The sequence below is a fragment of the Clavelina lepadiformis genome, chromosome 3 (assembly GCF_947623445.1).
Source record: "Clavelina lepadiformis chromosome 3, kaClaLepa1.1, whole genome shotgun sequence".
Lineage (NCBI taxonomy): Eukaryota > Metazoa > Chordata > Ascidiacea > Aplousobranchia > Clavelinidae > Clavelina > Clavelina lepadiformis.
In genome coordinates, this window is record NC_135242.1 from 19,504,938 (window position 1) to 19,519,362 (window position 14,425).

At 34.5% G+C, this 14,425-nt stretch overlaps 1 protein-coding gene across 2 annotated transcripts; it reads left to right on the forward strand.

Annotated features, from left to right (window-relative positions):
• Positions 1 to 8,502: 8,502 nt before the first annotated feature.
• Positions 8,503 to 14,174, forward strand: LOC143450767 (anosmin-1-like). Of its 2 annotated transcripts, none has more exons than XM_076951442.1 (14): positions 8,503 to 9,523; positions 9,671 to 9,728; positions 9,856 to 9,983; positions 10,622 to 10,802; positions 10,881 to 11,030; positions 11,280 to 11,378; positions 11,481 to 11,610; positions 11,933 to 12,055; positions 12,220 to 12,444; positions 12,538 to 12,654; positions 13,236 to 13,336; positions 13,414 to 13,585; positions 13,649 to 13,842; positions 13,917 to 14,174. In XM_076951442.1, exons 1-14 carry the CDS (start codon positions 9,420 to 9,422, stop codon positions 14,058 to 14,060), a joined length of 1,926 nt encoding a protein of 641 aa, XP_076807557.1. In that variant the 5' UTR covers positions 8,503 to 9,419; the 3' UTR covers positions 14,061 to 14,174. The 2 variants fall into 2 exon arrangements, with proteins under 2 accessions (XP_076807557.1, XP_076807558.1); XM_076951443.1 differs by having other exon boundaries at positions 13,658 to 13,842.
• The last annotated feature ends 251 nt before the right edge of the window (positions 14,175 to 14,425 follow it).

The window sequence follows — 14,425 nt, forward strand, 5'->3', positions numbered from 1 at the left end:
GTAGAAAGTGTGGTAGGAAAAATGGAAAACCATGTATTTATAAAAATGCAATCTAGAATGTTTTACATGATGCTACTGTCACGCCAAATTCTTGTAGATCCAGGTTTTCTCGCTCTAACAGCTCATCACTTAATTAAAGCAGGCCTTATTGATAATGAAAACGGTTTACTATAAGACTGCTTGAATGTATTTAAAATAGAACACGCATGTAGCATGATACAGACTTTAGACACCATTTCAAAAGTAACAAACATTGCTGCTCAAACGCCCAACGCAGACTGGCCTTCGAACAGAGCATCACACAACCAATTACAATAATTACAATTTCACTAAAAGCATACGACGTTTCTCACTTCCTGGAAAAAAGGCATAAATGACAAAGTGTTTATGACACACAAAATGAACTCGAACCGTAGGTTAAAAAGCATACTAAAAATACATAAGATCAAAATTACAACTAAATGATACACAAAGTAGTGGACAACAATTAGTGTACACTTCGTTATAGGTATATCCTTATAAGTTAGTCTAAACCCATGCAAGAGTAAAGAGCTATGTGATAATAATGCCATGAAAGCGTCAAAAAATGATAATCTTAACATGCAGTTATATGGGCTACTGAAACATACAAAAACAATAAAACACAAGAAAAAAATATTTCGTGATACTACTGGATGACACTTATCTTAGCTGTAATTATTTCCATCTTGCATCCGTTATTTCCATATATTTACTGAACATTACTTAGACTTACGACTTACTCTTTCTAGAGGAGGATAAGTTGGCAAGTTTCTACTCAGCATTAAACCGCAAAATACATAGTCAACATATGGACTGAAGAGGTGCGTATTTCACATAAGTACCAAAATGAGTACATCATTTGAGAGTACCGGCAGTCTGAAACATAGACAAAGGCACTACATTGTCTTTGTATGATGGTTCTTGCCCAAACCATTAAGGGGCTACATTGTGGCACTTCTTTGTACCGGAAAATTTGTACGTAACTTGAGAACAGACGTGGATAGACATCAGTTCCTTGCATTCAAATGAACTTCTTTTAAATTAATGGGACTTGAGTTACTGTGTTTACTCAAATAGAGGACATAGCTGCTATTTTCATGATTTTTATTGTTTTTGAAATCATTTTGCAACTTTTTATCAAGAGCACCTTTTAATCAAAGCCAGCCTTATTTTTCTCACCATAATACATTTCTCTGACTAGTACTGTATGCACTACAACTGCTGTACTGCTAATTCTGCTGACCTGTAGTTACATATGTACGGTGGTTACTCTCACTTCTTTAAGCCTTTTTTGATGACAAGACAATGTTTTCACACTTTACATGCTTTTAGTCTGGTTATGTTTCAGCATCATTGCATGAGCTTTTTACTTAATCATGGGCATCTTCTCTTATTTTAAAACCATTCCAGATGACCAATCAAGGGTGTAGGTAAGCTGATACTCTACACTTTGGTATGTACATGGTTTCATTGTATTTATCATAACAAACATGTGGTTTCATTGAAAGCTATTTGGATTTGCCAGGACTGTACTGATGGGTCACAAGGACATTTTGCTAATAACTAGAATTATTAAGATACAACAACAACAATGTATGGTTATAAATTAGTTGGATTACACTCATTGTGTCAAACTGTTTCTTACAAGCAATTTAAATTCATAAAAATAAGAATGAAAAATGTTTCCATCTGGGGACAAAAGGTTTAGAAAGTTAATAACTGTGGCAAAAATATCCCAACTAAAATATTAAAAAATTTTATTAATGTGAAGGATAACAATGCAATACTTCTAAAGAATATTTCAAGAAGTGTTTGAAATCTCTGCAGCATGGCTTTAATTTCTATTGCATTCATCTGCTCAGTAAAATATTTTTGTCAGAAATAATATTTTAAAGTAATTCATTGCTTACCCTCACTTTTGCATCATGCTCAACTCTTTCCCTGTGTACTGGTAGGTGTTATTTTTTTTGCAATCTACCATTTCTATGAAATATTAAGCTTAACTTATGAATTGGAAATTATTTTCTGTTTGATTCTTACCTAATCTATATTCTGATTCGACTTCAATAACCTTTCAGAAGGGTTGCGTGTCCAGTCCAGAAACACTCTTAACTTATTGGTTAAGCGTACATTATTTTAAATTAACTTCTCTATAATTTTTTATTTCATGTTCCAAATGAAGAGATAACATCCGAAAGATAAATATCACATATAAATGCTGTGCATTTGCTTCACTAAACATTCTACAATCATCGTATAGACATAATTTCCACCTGATAGACGCTCAGTTATCGACCCTGACACACTTGTGTTCATCTCCAAGGCTAAGGACTGAACAAAGCCATATATATACAGGTTTAGAGAGGATAACGAAACCAATAACTATTTTGCTGAATACAACAAATATAACTTATATTGCACACATGAAGTGGTGTAATAAAAATGTGATTAGAATGCACTTTGCTGTTTGGCCAATAAAGATAAAGTAAAATAGTTTATTTTTTGTTTCAAAACCTGCTCATTAGTTGTTAGCTCTAAGATAGGCTATCGCTCCTTTATTATGTTTTATGCAATCGCCATTGGTGTTCTAAAGTAGACAAAACAAGGTCATGAAATCAATTAAATCTGACATCATTTTATTGCAGGAAAAAAACCATGCATCAAAATGTGCTTGCAAAACAAGTCTAAAGCTTACGTAATAACATTATATGTGTATGTCTGGCGTCACTTTTATAGGAGGAAGAAACAGAGCCTATATCAATAGTCAATACCAAGACTGATTTGTTTCTATAAACAAAACCCATTGAATTCCCGTCTTTCTCTGTGATGTGACAGAGCACGTTGAATACTTTGTGTATTTTTTATTCAAACCTTTTAGCCATTTAAACGATTTATAGCAACGCCAAATAAGAATATTTGATACCATATCACACAAGCCTCACAGCTTGGAGGTCTATAGGCTAATGACGGCTAGGCCTATTAGGCTATAATCTTTGTCAACATCACGAAAAGCACAAATGGGGAATTGCAAACGCAAATAAAATCCTACAATTATGCATTAGTTCGACTTAAATAGACAACAAACATTCAACGGAATGGTAAAATAGGTATTTACTAAAGCTCGATACCTCATGCTTCATGTTGGTTAACTTGTTTACGACTTGTTATCGTTTTAAGGTTTTTGGTAATCATAGCAGGGAAGTCCCCAAATACCTTCTTTTCACAAAGAAGGCAAAAAGTTAAATCAAGTTTTAATTAGCGTTTAAGTATAGCTGAACCTAATTTAAAAAATTCTTAAAACTGCAATTTTTTTTTACAAAAAAATAGTAAAAATACATGTAAATAAAAAATTTAAATCTATTTATGTTGCCCATGATTGTTTCAATTTAGGTTTTTTCCCTTTTTGTCATTTTCAGTTTCGATCAAAAAGAAAATTTTATAGTCTACATTCTACAGTCAGTAGGTTACTAATACTATATTTATTTTTTCCCCAGACCTAAGTTAAAAGCGCCGTAGGTAGTTTACGACTTGTTCTGGTTCCATGTTCAAATATAAAGTAGGCTATATATTTTATTTTAGTTGATATTAGCCAGAGGTGCAATGCCTATGTTTTAGGTCGGACTGAGTATGGCCGTTTTTAGCAAGACCTTGGGTGCGCCAAACAACCAAAAATGACAAGTGCAGTGCGTAAAAATGCTCAGACACAATGGAAGTGCGCACTTAGATTCGAAATTACACAGTTTGACGTATTCAACTTTTAAATCATTTGAAAATTGAGTTCCAAGTCATTAAGTGCAAAATAATGCACCTTAAGTGCGGCACTGAAGCTCATGAAAAGCAGTATTAGGTGCGTCCATTCCAAACTCTTCAGTTTGGGTTTTAGGTGGCACCGCTGCACCCCAGAGCTCGGTAGGGTCTGATAAAGCCCACCAATGCCATGCACCATTCCCTATGCTGTTTCTACATTTTGTCACATTTTGTGTTTGGAATCATTAATTAATTATCATCATAAAATACATTTGAGTTTCAGGCAAATAAAAAAAATTCATATATCTTATCATTTGAAAAAGTTATTAACAGTGCTGCCGTAGTTCACAAGAGTGTCAAATCAGCACTGCATCCCTGATAATAGTGATGTGAGAGTCGCATGTGTCATTTAGTGCAAATTTATAAGGTGTGTTTGCTATAGCAGCAAGGTCAGGAGATTAAGAAGCTACAGAATCTTTCTACTCTAAAGCTTTTCTATAGGCCCAATTGCATTTTGTATTAATTGAAAAATTTTACTGAAAATATACTGATCTTGTTCTTCTCAGAAGCGTACCTAATTTTTTATTTCTTATGCTTTTTAACATACCATATGTATTGTACGTATAATTGTATATCATGTAATTAGATCAATATGGTATCATACTTAACCCCAGGATTGCAACCGATACCTGTTTTACAGAAGATGTCTTGTTCCTCCCTTGTGTAAAACAGGTATCAATCAATACAGGTATAAGTCTCATTTCATTGGCAAAGGTGCTTGTTAGCAAATATGCACATAAGTAAATTGAATGCATAATTTTAATTTAGGCTGCCAGTATTTCACCGGAAAAAACTGCATTCGAAGCTAGTTTTCACAGAAACTTCTTAACATAACTAAAATGTTACTACATAGTAACCTAAACCTATCCCAAGTCCACCTTCTAAACTCAATCTAACTTCAATAAAACCTTAAGTAGCTTAAACAGACTTTCTGCATACCCATTCTCCTAACCTAACCGCTTATCTACGCACATATGGTGAAATAGTCACTTGGTTTAATTTAATGCACAAGCATTGCCAAATTTGTTAAACTACCTGCCTGAAAACAAATTTGGTGGCTTGGTTTGTGGACTTTTCTATTCCACAAACCAAATGATCAAAGCGAGCAGTCCAAGAAGACTTAACAGTCTAAGATTAATAAACTTGTATATTTGAGGGCAACCTTTATTGTACACACCATATATTTTATACCTTTTAAATCAAAAATGTTTGCTGCAGGACTACGGGATTAAGATAATGTTGAAAGAATGCATTTGCGTCATATTACTTTTAACCAATGTATATTTTACTTTAGTAATCTGTTATGAGTTGTGCCCCAAGGCGTGTTCCTCGTTATTGCTATACAGAAATACTGGATACAGGTCTTCTGTTGACATACCATGTACAATGGAAGACCAATCGGAAAAATCCAGACCTTGTCCAGTCATTTCAAGTTCTGCAACACTTATCGCAAACCAGACAGTTGACAGCAGTTGGTCTTTATGCCTTGACAGAACAAGAAATCTTAAAAGAATCATGCTTACTTTTTCTTGGAATTTTAATGTAAATTATAATCTTGGAAAACTTTGTGGATACCATATTAGAGCTCAGAAAGCAGACTTGATTGAAGGTAGTAATGTCTCATGCTGGTTGTCAAGGACAGCTCTTTATGCCCTTTCATTCTCTGCACCAGAAAACTTCAGAGCACAGTTACAGTATACCTGCTTTGAATTGCCAAATAAAACCGATGTTATAGCACCAGGTGAAGAATTTCAGTTTAACATCCAAAGCATACCAAGACAGGAAAATAAACTCCAAAACTGGCATTTGAAGTCAAATATTTTGTTACCTGATTGCAGTTATGCAGAAATCCAGGGCTTACCTCAGTGCAACTATTCTGGTTCTGTGCAGATCAATTGTGAAAGCAAGACTTACTCCCTTGAATACCAAGTTCCATATTTTAAGTCATACTTAAATGCTGTAATTTTTATTTGGGAGTCTGATGCTGATTTTTACAGAATTGATAATTTGCCACTTTCTGGAACAGTTGCTAATCAAACATTTCCCAAAGCTTTTGATTCCAAAAATTATTCTTTCCAAATTACAGCAACATTGAATGACGACAAGATCTTTAGCCTTTATCGCAGCAAAAAGATTAGCATAGACTTTTGTAAATGTAAACTACCCCAACACCAGTCATTTCTTCCTTTAATTTCTGTGATAGTGATAGCATTTGTGATGATTGTTACTGCCATCTTCTGCTGGAAAAAGCAGAATGCAAAAGAAAATACCCGCCTACCCAATGGTGAAAATGATGTCTGTGACGTTACAGACTTTTCCGAATTGTTAGACGAACCAAATCGAGAAGATGAACAAATAAGGCTGTTTGTTCTGTTTGAAAATGACAACGGGCCACACCAAAATGTTGTTTTACAGTTTGTCAACTTTTTGGTAGAAGATTTGGGATTTGATGTCATCTGTGAACTTTTCACTAATGAAGAAAGATACTGTAGCAACATGGAGTGGATGCTGAGAAGTTTGAATGAAGTTGACAAGATCCTCGTAATTTGGTCACCAAAGGTAGTTCAAGCAAGTCAAAAAATTAACAATGATGAAATGAGACAAGATTCTTTTATTCCTGTATTAAATCATATTCAAAAGGATCTTTTTTATGACAACAACAGAAGCAAGTATTATTTTTCTTATTTTGATTATTGTACCGAAGAGGACCTTCCTTCATTCTTTCAGCAACCATTTTTGAAGCATTTTAAGCTGATGCAAGAAATGGAAGATTTGTACTTTCTTTTGAAAAACCAAGCTAAGTACCAGCCTGGCATTGAAGTTCGGGCATACCAGGCCTCCTTCGAGCAATATCACACACACGAATCGAATAAACATGGTAAAAATTTAAGAAATGCAATTTTTGAAATGTACGTATACATGAATAGCAGCCCTGAAGCAAAAAGCTCTTATTGTAGCAAATCATCGGGAAAGTTTGTGGGTCCTAGTACATCACTGGAAGATACAAAGTGTATGGTTGGAGTCAAACTTTTAGATATCATACCACCACCATGCATTCAACCAAAGATTCAAAAATTTAAAACAAAAACCGATTCATATAATGCCACTGAGACGAGTCTCCAAGCTTATCAGCATATTCCTGAGTCCGATGCAAACAGTGAGGGGGAAAGTGGAGGCAGCGGAAAAAAATTCAGAGGAACTCCACTTCCCGCCATCAAAGAAGAGTCAAATTTCACCGCGATGAATAAAGTTTTCTTATGATACTATTAGCAATAAAAAGAATTTTTTCCTCTTATAGTGCAGTTGTCAGAAAAGTGAAACAGGAATAAACTTATCTGGATATGTTTCAGTACATACATTGGTGTTAGCTAAATAGCATTGAAGATTTTAGTGTTATTTTTGTTTCAATTCCCCTCTACATTTCTATTGTTTATCAAACCATACATACACACGATTTATGCTCTGCCGTATTGAAGTTCATTTTTATTGCAATAGACGTATCAGTATATATGCTGCTACTCTCACATTGTTCATCTGTCAATTATTTTTTAAAACGCCATCTAGTCTTATGTAAATTGCTCAATTGTAGCTGCTTTCATGAAATATTTACCTGACACAATTTTACCTTTTTATCAGGCTTTGACACTAGTTTGTAATATGTTTGTTATGCACTGAATATTTTATGGCGGTATCTTTGAGTTCACATTATGCAGTATTATATTACGTGTAGTAGTAAAAAGTATAACATGTTCGCCTTGTGGTGGTTAGTAGTATATGTGTATCGGGAGCAAGCAGCTCCTTTTTGTATTATCATGTTGCTTGCTTAATTTCGTTTTCTTAAAATTTTCTCTGAGAATAACTTGAGCCATTTTTGTAGTATCCAGCTAGTGTTGTAATGAATCAACCAGAACTGAAGTCGAAGTCATTTCATTAAAAAATTTTGACTCAAGTCAAGACAATTCAAATTAAGTCGTTTCTTGCGTGTTAATGTATTGTATAGATAAACTAACAAATGTCACAAGTTAATGTATTTCAAGTTAAATTGAGTTATTTCCTGAAAAAGATTTGGGTTGAATTGTTTAAATTTGAGTCAAGTCAGTTGAAATATGTGACGTGGGTCTTAGCACCTCTCAGACCTTTTTTAAGCTTGCAATTATTCTATTTCTGCATGTCTGCCAAGTTCCATTTTCTTCTTGCCTTGCAGATAAAGCTTTGAAGAACTTACAGACAAAGTTTGTTTTCTGTTTGAAATTCCATTTTGCTCAGTGTCCATGCTGTCCATGGTTGTTTTTCATTGTTTCACGTTTGTTAACTTTTTATGTGCTACTAACTCAATATTATACATATTTTGTTTGTACAGTTAACCAAAATGCCAAACTAACATATATATGCAACATCTTGTTGTTTTATCTTTTATTGTTTAACATTGTCTGTAGTTACATACATATTATTAAAACAAAAGTTACTTTCAAAATCACTGTCAAAAATTATTCCAAATACTTAAAATCCATAAAATTGCTGTGCCATTGAGTTTATTGCTTCATTAATGGCGAGTATGTGTTGTATGGCAGTTATAACAATTCTAAACTTCTGTCTTGGCCCCATTTATTTGGGGACACGTTTTTGTATCAAAAACAGAGCAATATCCTCATCGGAATAAGTTTCAAATGCTGTCGTTCATCGTATTCCAATCATGAAAATTAGTACTTTTATTAATAACATTCGTTCATAAGCTTAGAATTAGTTTTGCTTTTGCAATGGCAAGTGATTGTGATCAAGTCTTATCTGCGCACAAAGTCACACCACGCGCGGTTTGTTTGTGTTAGCTAAGTGTTTAAAATTGACAGCCTTATCCAACTGCATATTTATCTTATGTTTGTTGTAACCGAATCTACATTGATTTTCTCATGGTTGAGAGGATGTTAAATGATTGTGTTAGTATCATGAAAAAGTGTCAGGGACAGAAGATGAAGTTGTCGTCCGTATTATCCTGATTGGAATATTACTTATGACTAACGGTTATACAACATCTATTTTATTTTCTCGAAACACGTCATGCTGGAAACTGCCTCATGCCCGTTGATAAGAAAACGTTATATCAAACATTGTAAAAAATGAATTTAATTAATTTAATTGAACTGCGTAATTTATTTAACGCTGCTCTAGTTTTCCGAATTTGACCATAAACTAATTGCGTCCCGTTTACTGCAAAGACCATCGATTTCTGGCACTAATCATATTTATTCCTTGGAGTCAATTTATTGCCAGAGCTAATCAATATTGATCACACGAAGTATTGAATTAACCTCTTCAAGAGAAGTCAGCAACTTATTTGTTTTTCTTTATGGTTACTAAACCTGGTGGTTTATTGTCCAGCAAGAGTCTTATTACCTTCCAGTTTGAAAGAGAAAATCAACTGTAACGCGAACTTTTTTGTGGCTATATCGGTAGACAGGAAACGCAGCAGTTTACGACTTGAAATAAGATTGCTACATTACTGGTTAAACTTAAGAAGCAGCCGGTAGTTTCGATTCATTGTGTTTTGGTCCGTAAGTCTAATGAGAGAAAGAATTTAGACAGTTCAAGCAAAAATGTTTTTCTTGTTCTTGCTCGTGAACGTTCGACTATGGAAAGAAGCACAATTCATGAAATCATCCGATCATGTCATTATGCAAGGGACTCGATGTATCTCAAGGTATGATTTAGATTAACTTAGCTAAACGTTTGACGAAACTTGATATGTTTTTTCACCTAACTATGCTGACTGTGTGACGTCAATTTACAAATACAAAAGTTAATTTACATTTTCTTGCAAAGATTCACAAAATACGGTTTTCTACAGGTGTTTACAGAATCACGTCCAAAGCGCAAAACATACCAGCTTATCATATAACGTCACGGTAAACCGTGCTCCTATCAATCGCTAGTTAATTGTTTTTAGCTTCTGTTTTCGTTTTCTCCGTTAACCTAGCTGAAGTTATTAAGTGTAATAGGTGTAACTATTAAGTGTAATTTTTCGAACTCTAGGTGAATGCGTTTGATTCCTGCATAGGATATGAAAAATGCCTTGAATGCATGAAACCTTGTACAGAGCAATTCTCAAGTCTCGAGCATTGCTTGCAATTTTGTGGTGAAAATCTGAATTGTATGTACAGGTAAAAAAAAGAAGTTTAATGTTTTTTCAAAAAATTTTCGTTGAGTAATTTGTCTTACTTAGGGTTGTGGAAAATGAAAAAAAGCTCGGTTCGAGCCCGAATCTATGACGTTATAATAAAACAAATAAAGCAACTGATTTGTAAAGGCAGAAATGTTTTTATCAATATACTGTTGGCTACAATCAAAGCCAATGTCCACAATATACGTACCTCTTTAGATGTAATAACATAAACTATTTCATTTTTTAAGACTATTTTCTATTTACATATAACTAATAACTTGTACACGTTTACGTTTTTAATGTAAAATTAGACACATTCCAAGACACCGCCTGTTTGCGTGCCGTACTTTGTACTGACGCTTTGAACTTACAACGGACACAGCAAGATTAGAAATTATTCCCGGTAGCAAGTGTTGGAATAATTATTAATAGTTTTTGTTTTTTGGTCGAAAACGCAAGGTAAAATTGAGAAAAGCTCGGGTTCGTCAGAACACTTTCTAATGGGCTCGGGCTCGGGACATGTCATTACCAAACATTTATTAACTTATAATGATTCGTGGATATTCGCATAGTATTGAAATAATCTTAATTACCATTTTATTTAATACTTCCATTTATACTTTTTCTTTGACGTAGTTGCGCATTCTTCAATGACATGAGCGGTAGTAAGATGGGGTTCTGTCCAGCGCCGTTCACTTTTTCCATGCGATATTCGAAAAATGCCAAAACATTGTCAAAGAAACTTGAAGAAACTACCAAAAACTTAAACTGCCAAACAGAATGTCAAACTGACTTCTGCTGCCCAACAAATTACAAGGTGATCGTCTGGATGTAATTTAATTCGTTATTTCGGCAAAAAATGTTTCTGATTTGCTACAATCATTAAATTTGGCAGTGTTGCACAACAGGATGCAGCGAAACTTGCAGACCACCTCTGATTCGGAAAACTTGGCTTCCTCCATTACTGGATGCAAGAGGTATTCATCTCGCAGAACAGGATCATGGAAAATCCGTTTTATTGTCTTGGACACCTACTAGCATCACTGTGAGATTGAGTTATTTTTATAATACGACGTCTAAACAAGGATAGAAAAGTTTGTAAACCAAATTATGTAATAGGCCTTTCCATTGTAAATATTAAATAGAACTCCGTTATTGATTTCTTGCGCTTGTAAATCATCAAAAAATTAACATAAGCTTGGCAAATGACGAAGTTGTGTTTTATTTGCTTATTCTCATTTCCCCATATTTTGTGTACTATATTTTATTTTATGATATTTAACTAAATTGTTAGCCCATCAGTGGTTGGGTTATGTACATCGTCCAAGAAAAATATCAGTTGTCTGAAGGAGTTCCGACAAAGTTCAGGACTAAGTGGTCAATAGCTGCTCAAGTGAGTAAAGTTTCGAATTTTTCTTGCATTCTGAATACGTATCAACAATCAGACTGCTATTGTCTTAGTAATGTTAAGGTGATCTTATCTATTTACTTTAAGACTCCGGATACTGGAATTACATTGATCCATTTGCGAAGGGGCTATTGGTATCAATTCAGAATTGCTGCTGTGAATGTGAATGGGACCAAAGGGTTTACGGTTGCCAAACAGCCCTTTCGTCTAAAAGCAGGTTAACTGTTTCAGATATCCAATTATTTACTTACACGTATAACTACTTCCAAATTCAGGTAAGACTAATACAAAACAAAAATAGCCTCAGTCGAAAAAACGCAGGCTAAGAAGTTCGTTAGCGGCGAGAAACTATGAGTTCTCAGTCATGGACTTTGTCAGTTCGAGGTTGCAAATATCGATGACACATCAAAATAATATTCTCTGTTTAACACCTATTGATTTGATCAAGCTAGTAAAATATGCGCAACTAAATTTGTGTTTTAATTGTGCTGCTAAGGATTGTGCGATTTATTAATCTATATACAGAAATTTTATGACAGAACCTCGTCATCCACCGAAACCTGTAGCTCTGCAGCAAGTCAGTCTCCGCATAACCCGTGGGGCAAAATATAACGCCCAACTGAAATGGAAAATGCTAAAGGCCAGTGACTTGCCAGTCAAAGGTAGTTTTCACGATCCATATTTAACTAAAAACCCTTGTATTAACAGTCTACCTGTTTACCTGCAATTAACTTGTATGCAAGTAACTTGTATGTACATAACAGAAAATTTGAAGCCCACAAATACTAATAGATCGGTCTAGAATTCTGTATCAATGTCACATTAGGATTTCATGTAACCTGGGCGCAGCAGAGCCACAAAAGTCACAAGGTACGCCATACTAACAGACGGAGTTTTGTGAAAGCGTCCAGTAAGTTGAATCAAAATGGAGAGACCTATTGGATAGCTTGGGTTCACAAACTACATTACTACTTGAAATATAACGTCTCCATATCGGCAGCTAGCGGATGGAAAAACATCATGCTATACAGCCAGGAAGAGCATATCATCGGTAAACATTTTGACCACTTGTGACTTACACTGTCGTGTGTAAAGAACCTGTACTTGTGTTAACATAAACATGTTTGTTGTTTCCTTTTAACAGTGAAGTATCCCTTGACAACGCCTACACATCGCCCAACAAAATTGGCAGTTAATTTGCCATTTCGTTTTGTTAATGACTCAGTGGACGCAAAAATAACCTGGATTTTCAATTTTACAGGTAGCTATTTAAAATATTTTTTCTGTTTTAATCTGCTTATATAGCCTGCTTCTGTGTGTACTTACGTGTAAGCATACTTTCATTTTTTCTATTTCTATGCAATGATAACAACATAAATTTTGCACAGCTTTTTAATGAAAAATTTTATCGACTATGGTGTAATTTTCAAGGAATAAATACAGTTAACAATTAGCCTAAAGCAAAAACTGTAACAACAAAGTACAGTACTATAGTATCACAAATCAAATGAACAAATAATCAATTGAGTGCAGTCGCAGAAACTAAGCACAAAGAAACGAAAAGGTTTGAGCTTCAGAAAAGTAATGCCGACGTGTGTGAGCGGAAAGCACAATTAATATTTGAGAGCCTACATATAAATACAGGCCTACTCATTTGCACAACAATACTTTATTGTAAATATTTATTTATACAAAGTTATATTTTGTTTGTGAAGTTTTATTTCTCACTTATCAATATAATTAATGAATTAATTTGAACGTCTCAAAAAACAAACCTGCTGTTGATCAAAAACCACAAATTTATAAGGCTGAAACTCATTCGTTGCTTTGCTGAAATTACAGAAGCACCAGAAAAGTATGTTAAGTTTTTAGTGGAATGGCGAATCCATTCCTGTCTTGAAAAGCCAGCTTTGGAGATCACAACAAAACGAGAACTGTCAAGTGTAAGCACATGTGTTTAAAATATGTTAAAGTCAACTTTGAACGAATGTTTTAAATAACATACAAGTCCTACTTTCAGAACGCCAAGTTTGATTTGCGTCAACTTTTTCCAGCCTGCCAGTACATGGTATCAATACAAGCTCTCTATGGATCATTCCGTAATCAATGGTCTCAACGCACTCAGCTAATCTTTTCCACACCGCCATGCGGAGTTGAAAATAAGGATTTAGTAGTCGGAAGCTGCGAAATGGGTAAGTTCTGTGTAACTGAACCTCCTTTCCTATCGGTTTACCTTATAGTTTACACTTTGAAAGTCTATTCAGATGATCCAGCTGCTGGTAGCTTGCCTACAAAGCTAACGCAGACACATGTGCTTACGACGTCGAACGGCGTGAAAGCGAGTTTTTATTGGAAACCCCCTAAGTTGCGCCAGCATGCGGTTGGTTATTTTCTCTACACTACAAACAACCTCGACTTGGGAATAAGATGGATTGCAATTAAATCAAAAGTAATTATTTATTTAGCGTATTATTAAGTGTTTATATTTTTTATTTATGAAATATTTTGTAATGTTTTGGACAGTCTTATCCGAACTGGACTTTTGGGAACCTATTGCCAGCAAGAATTTACGTGCTTCATCTCATTGCTGTGTTTAAAAGTGGTCGTATTGGTAGAGAGGTTACCACTCGTTTTCGTACACCACAAAGATATGACCAAGAGAACTGACCTATGTCATGTAGTATGTATGCATGTCTGTGAAGCTTTGTTGAAACCCTACTAGTACAAGTTGTTTAGACGTTTTTAGTGTTTTGTTTGAAAGATATAGTTACGCTTTCTTAATGAGTTTGCAACTGAAAGGAGAGCTATCTAAGAAACTATCTCACCCACAAAATCAGATAACAGGATGTTCTTAAAAGTGATGTTATGGTTACAACCAATATGATCATGTTATTTGATGCAATTAGTTAAACGCTAAATGATTAGACAATTGCAATTAGTTTTCAGGAACGAAGAGATAGTTGTAACGAAAATGAATAAAACTTGTCATAGGTTTGTAGTTAAATTGTCACTGGCTCCATACATATTGACAA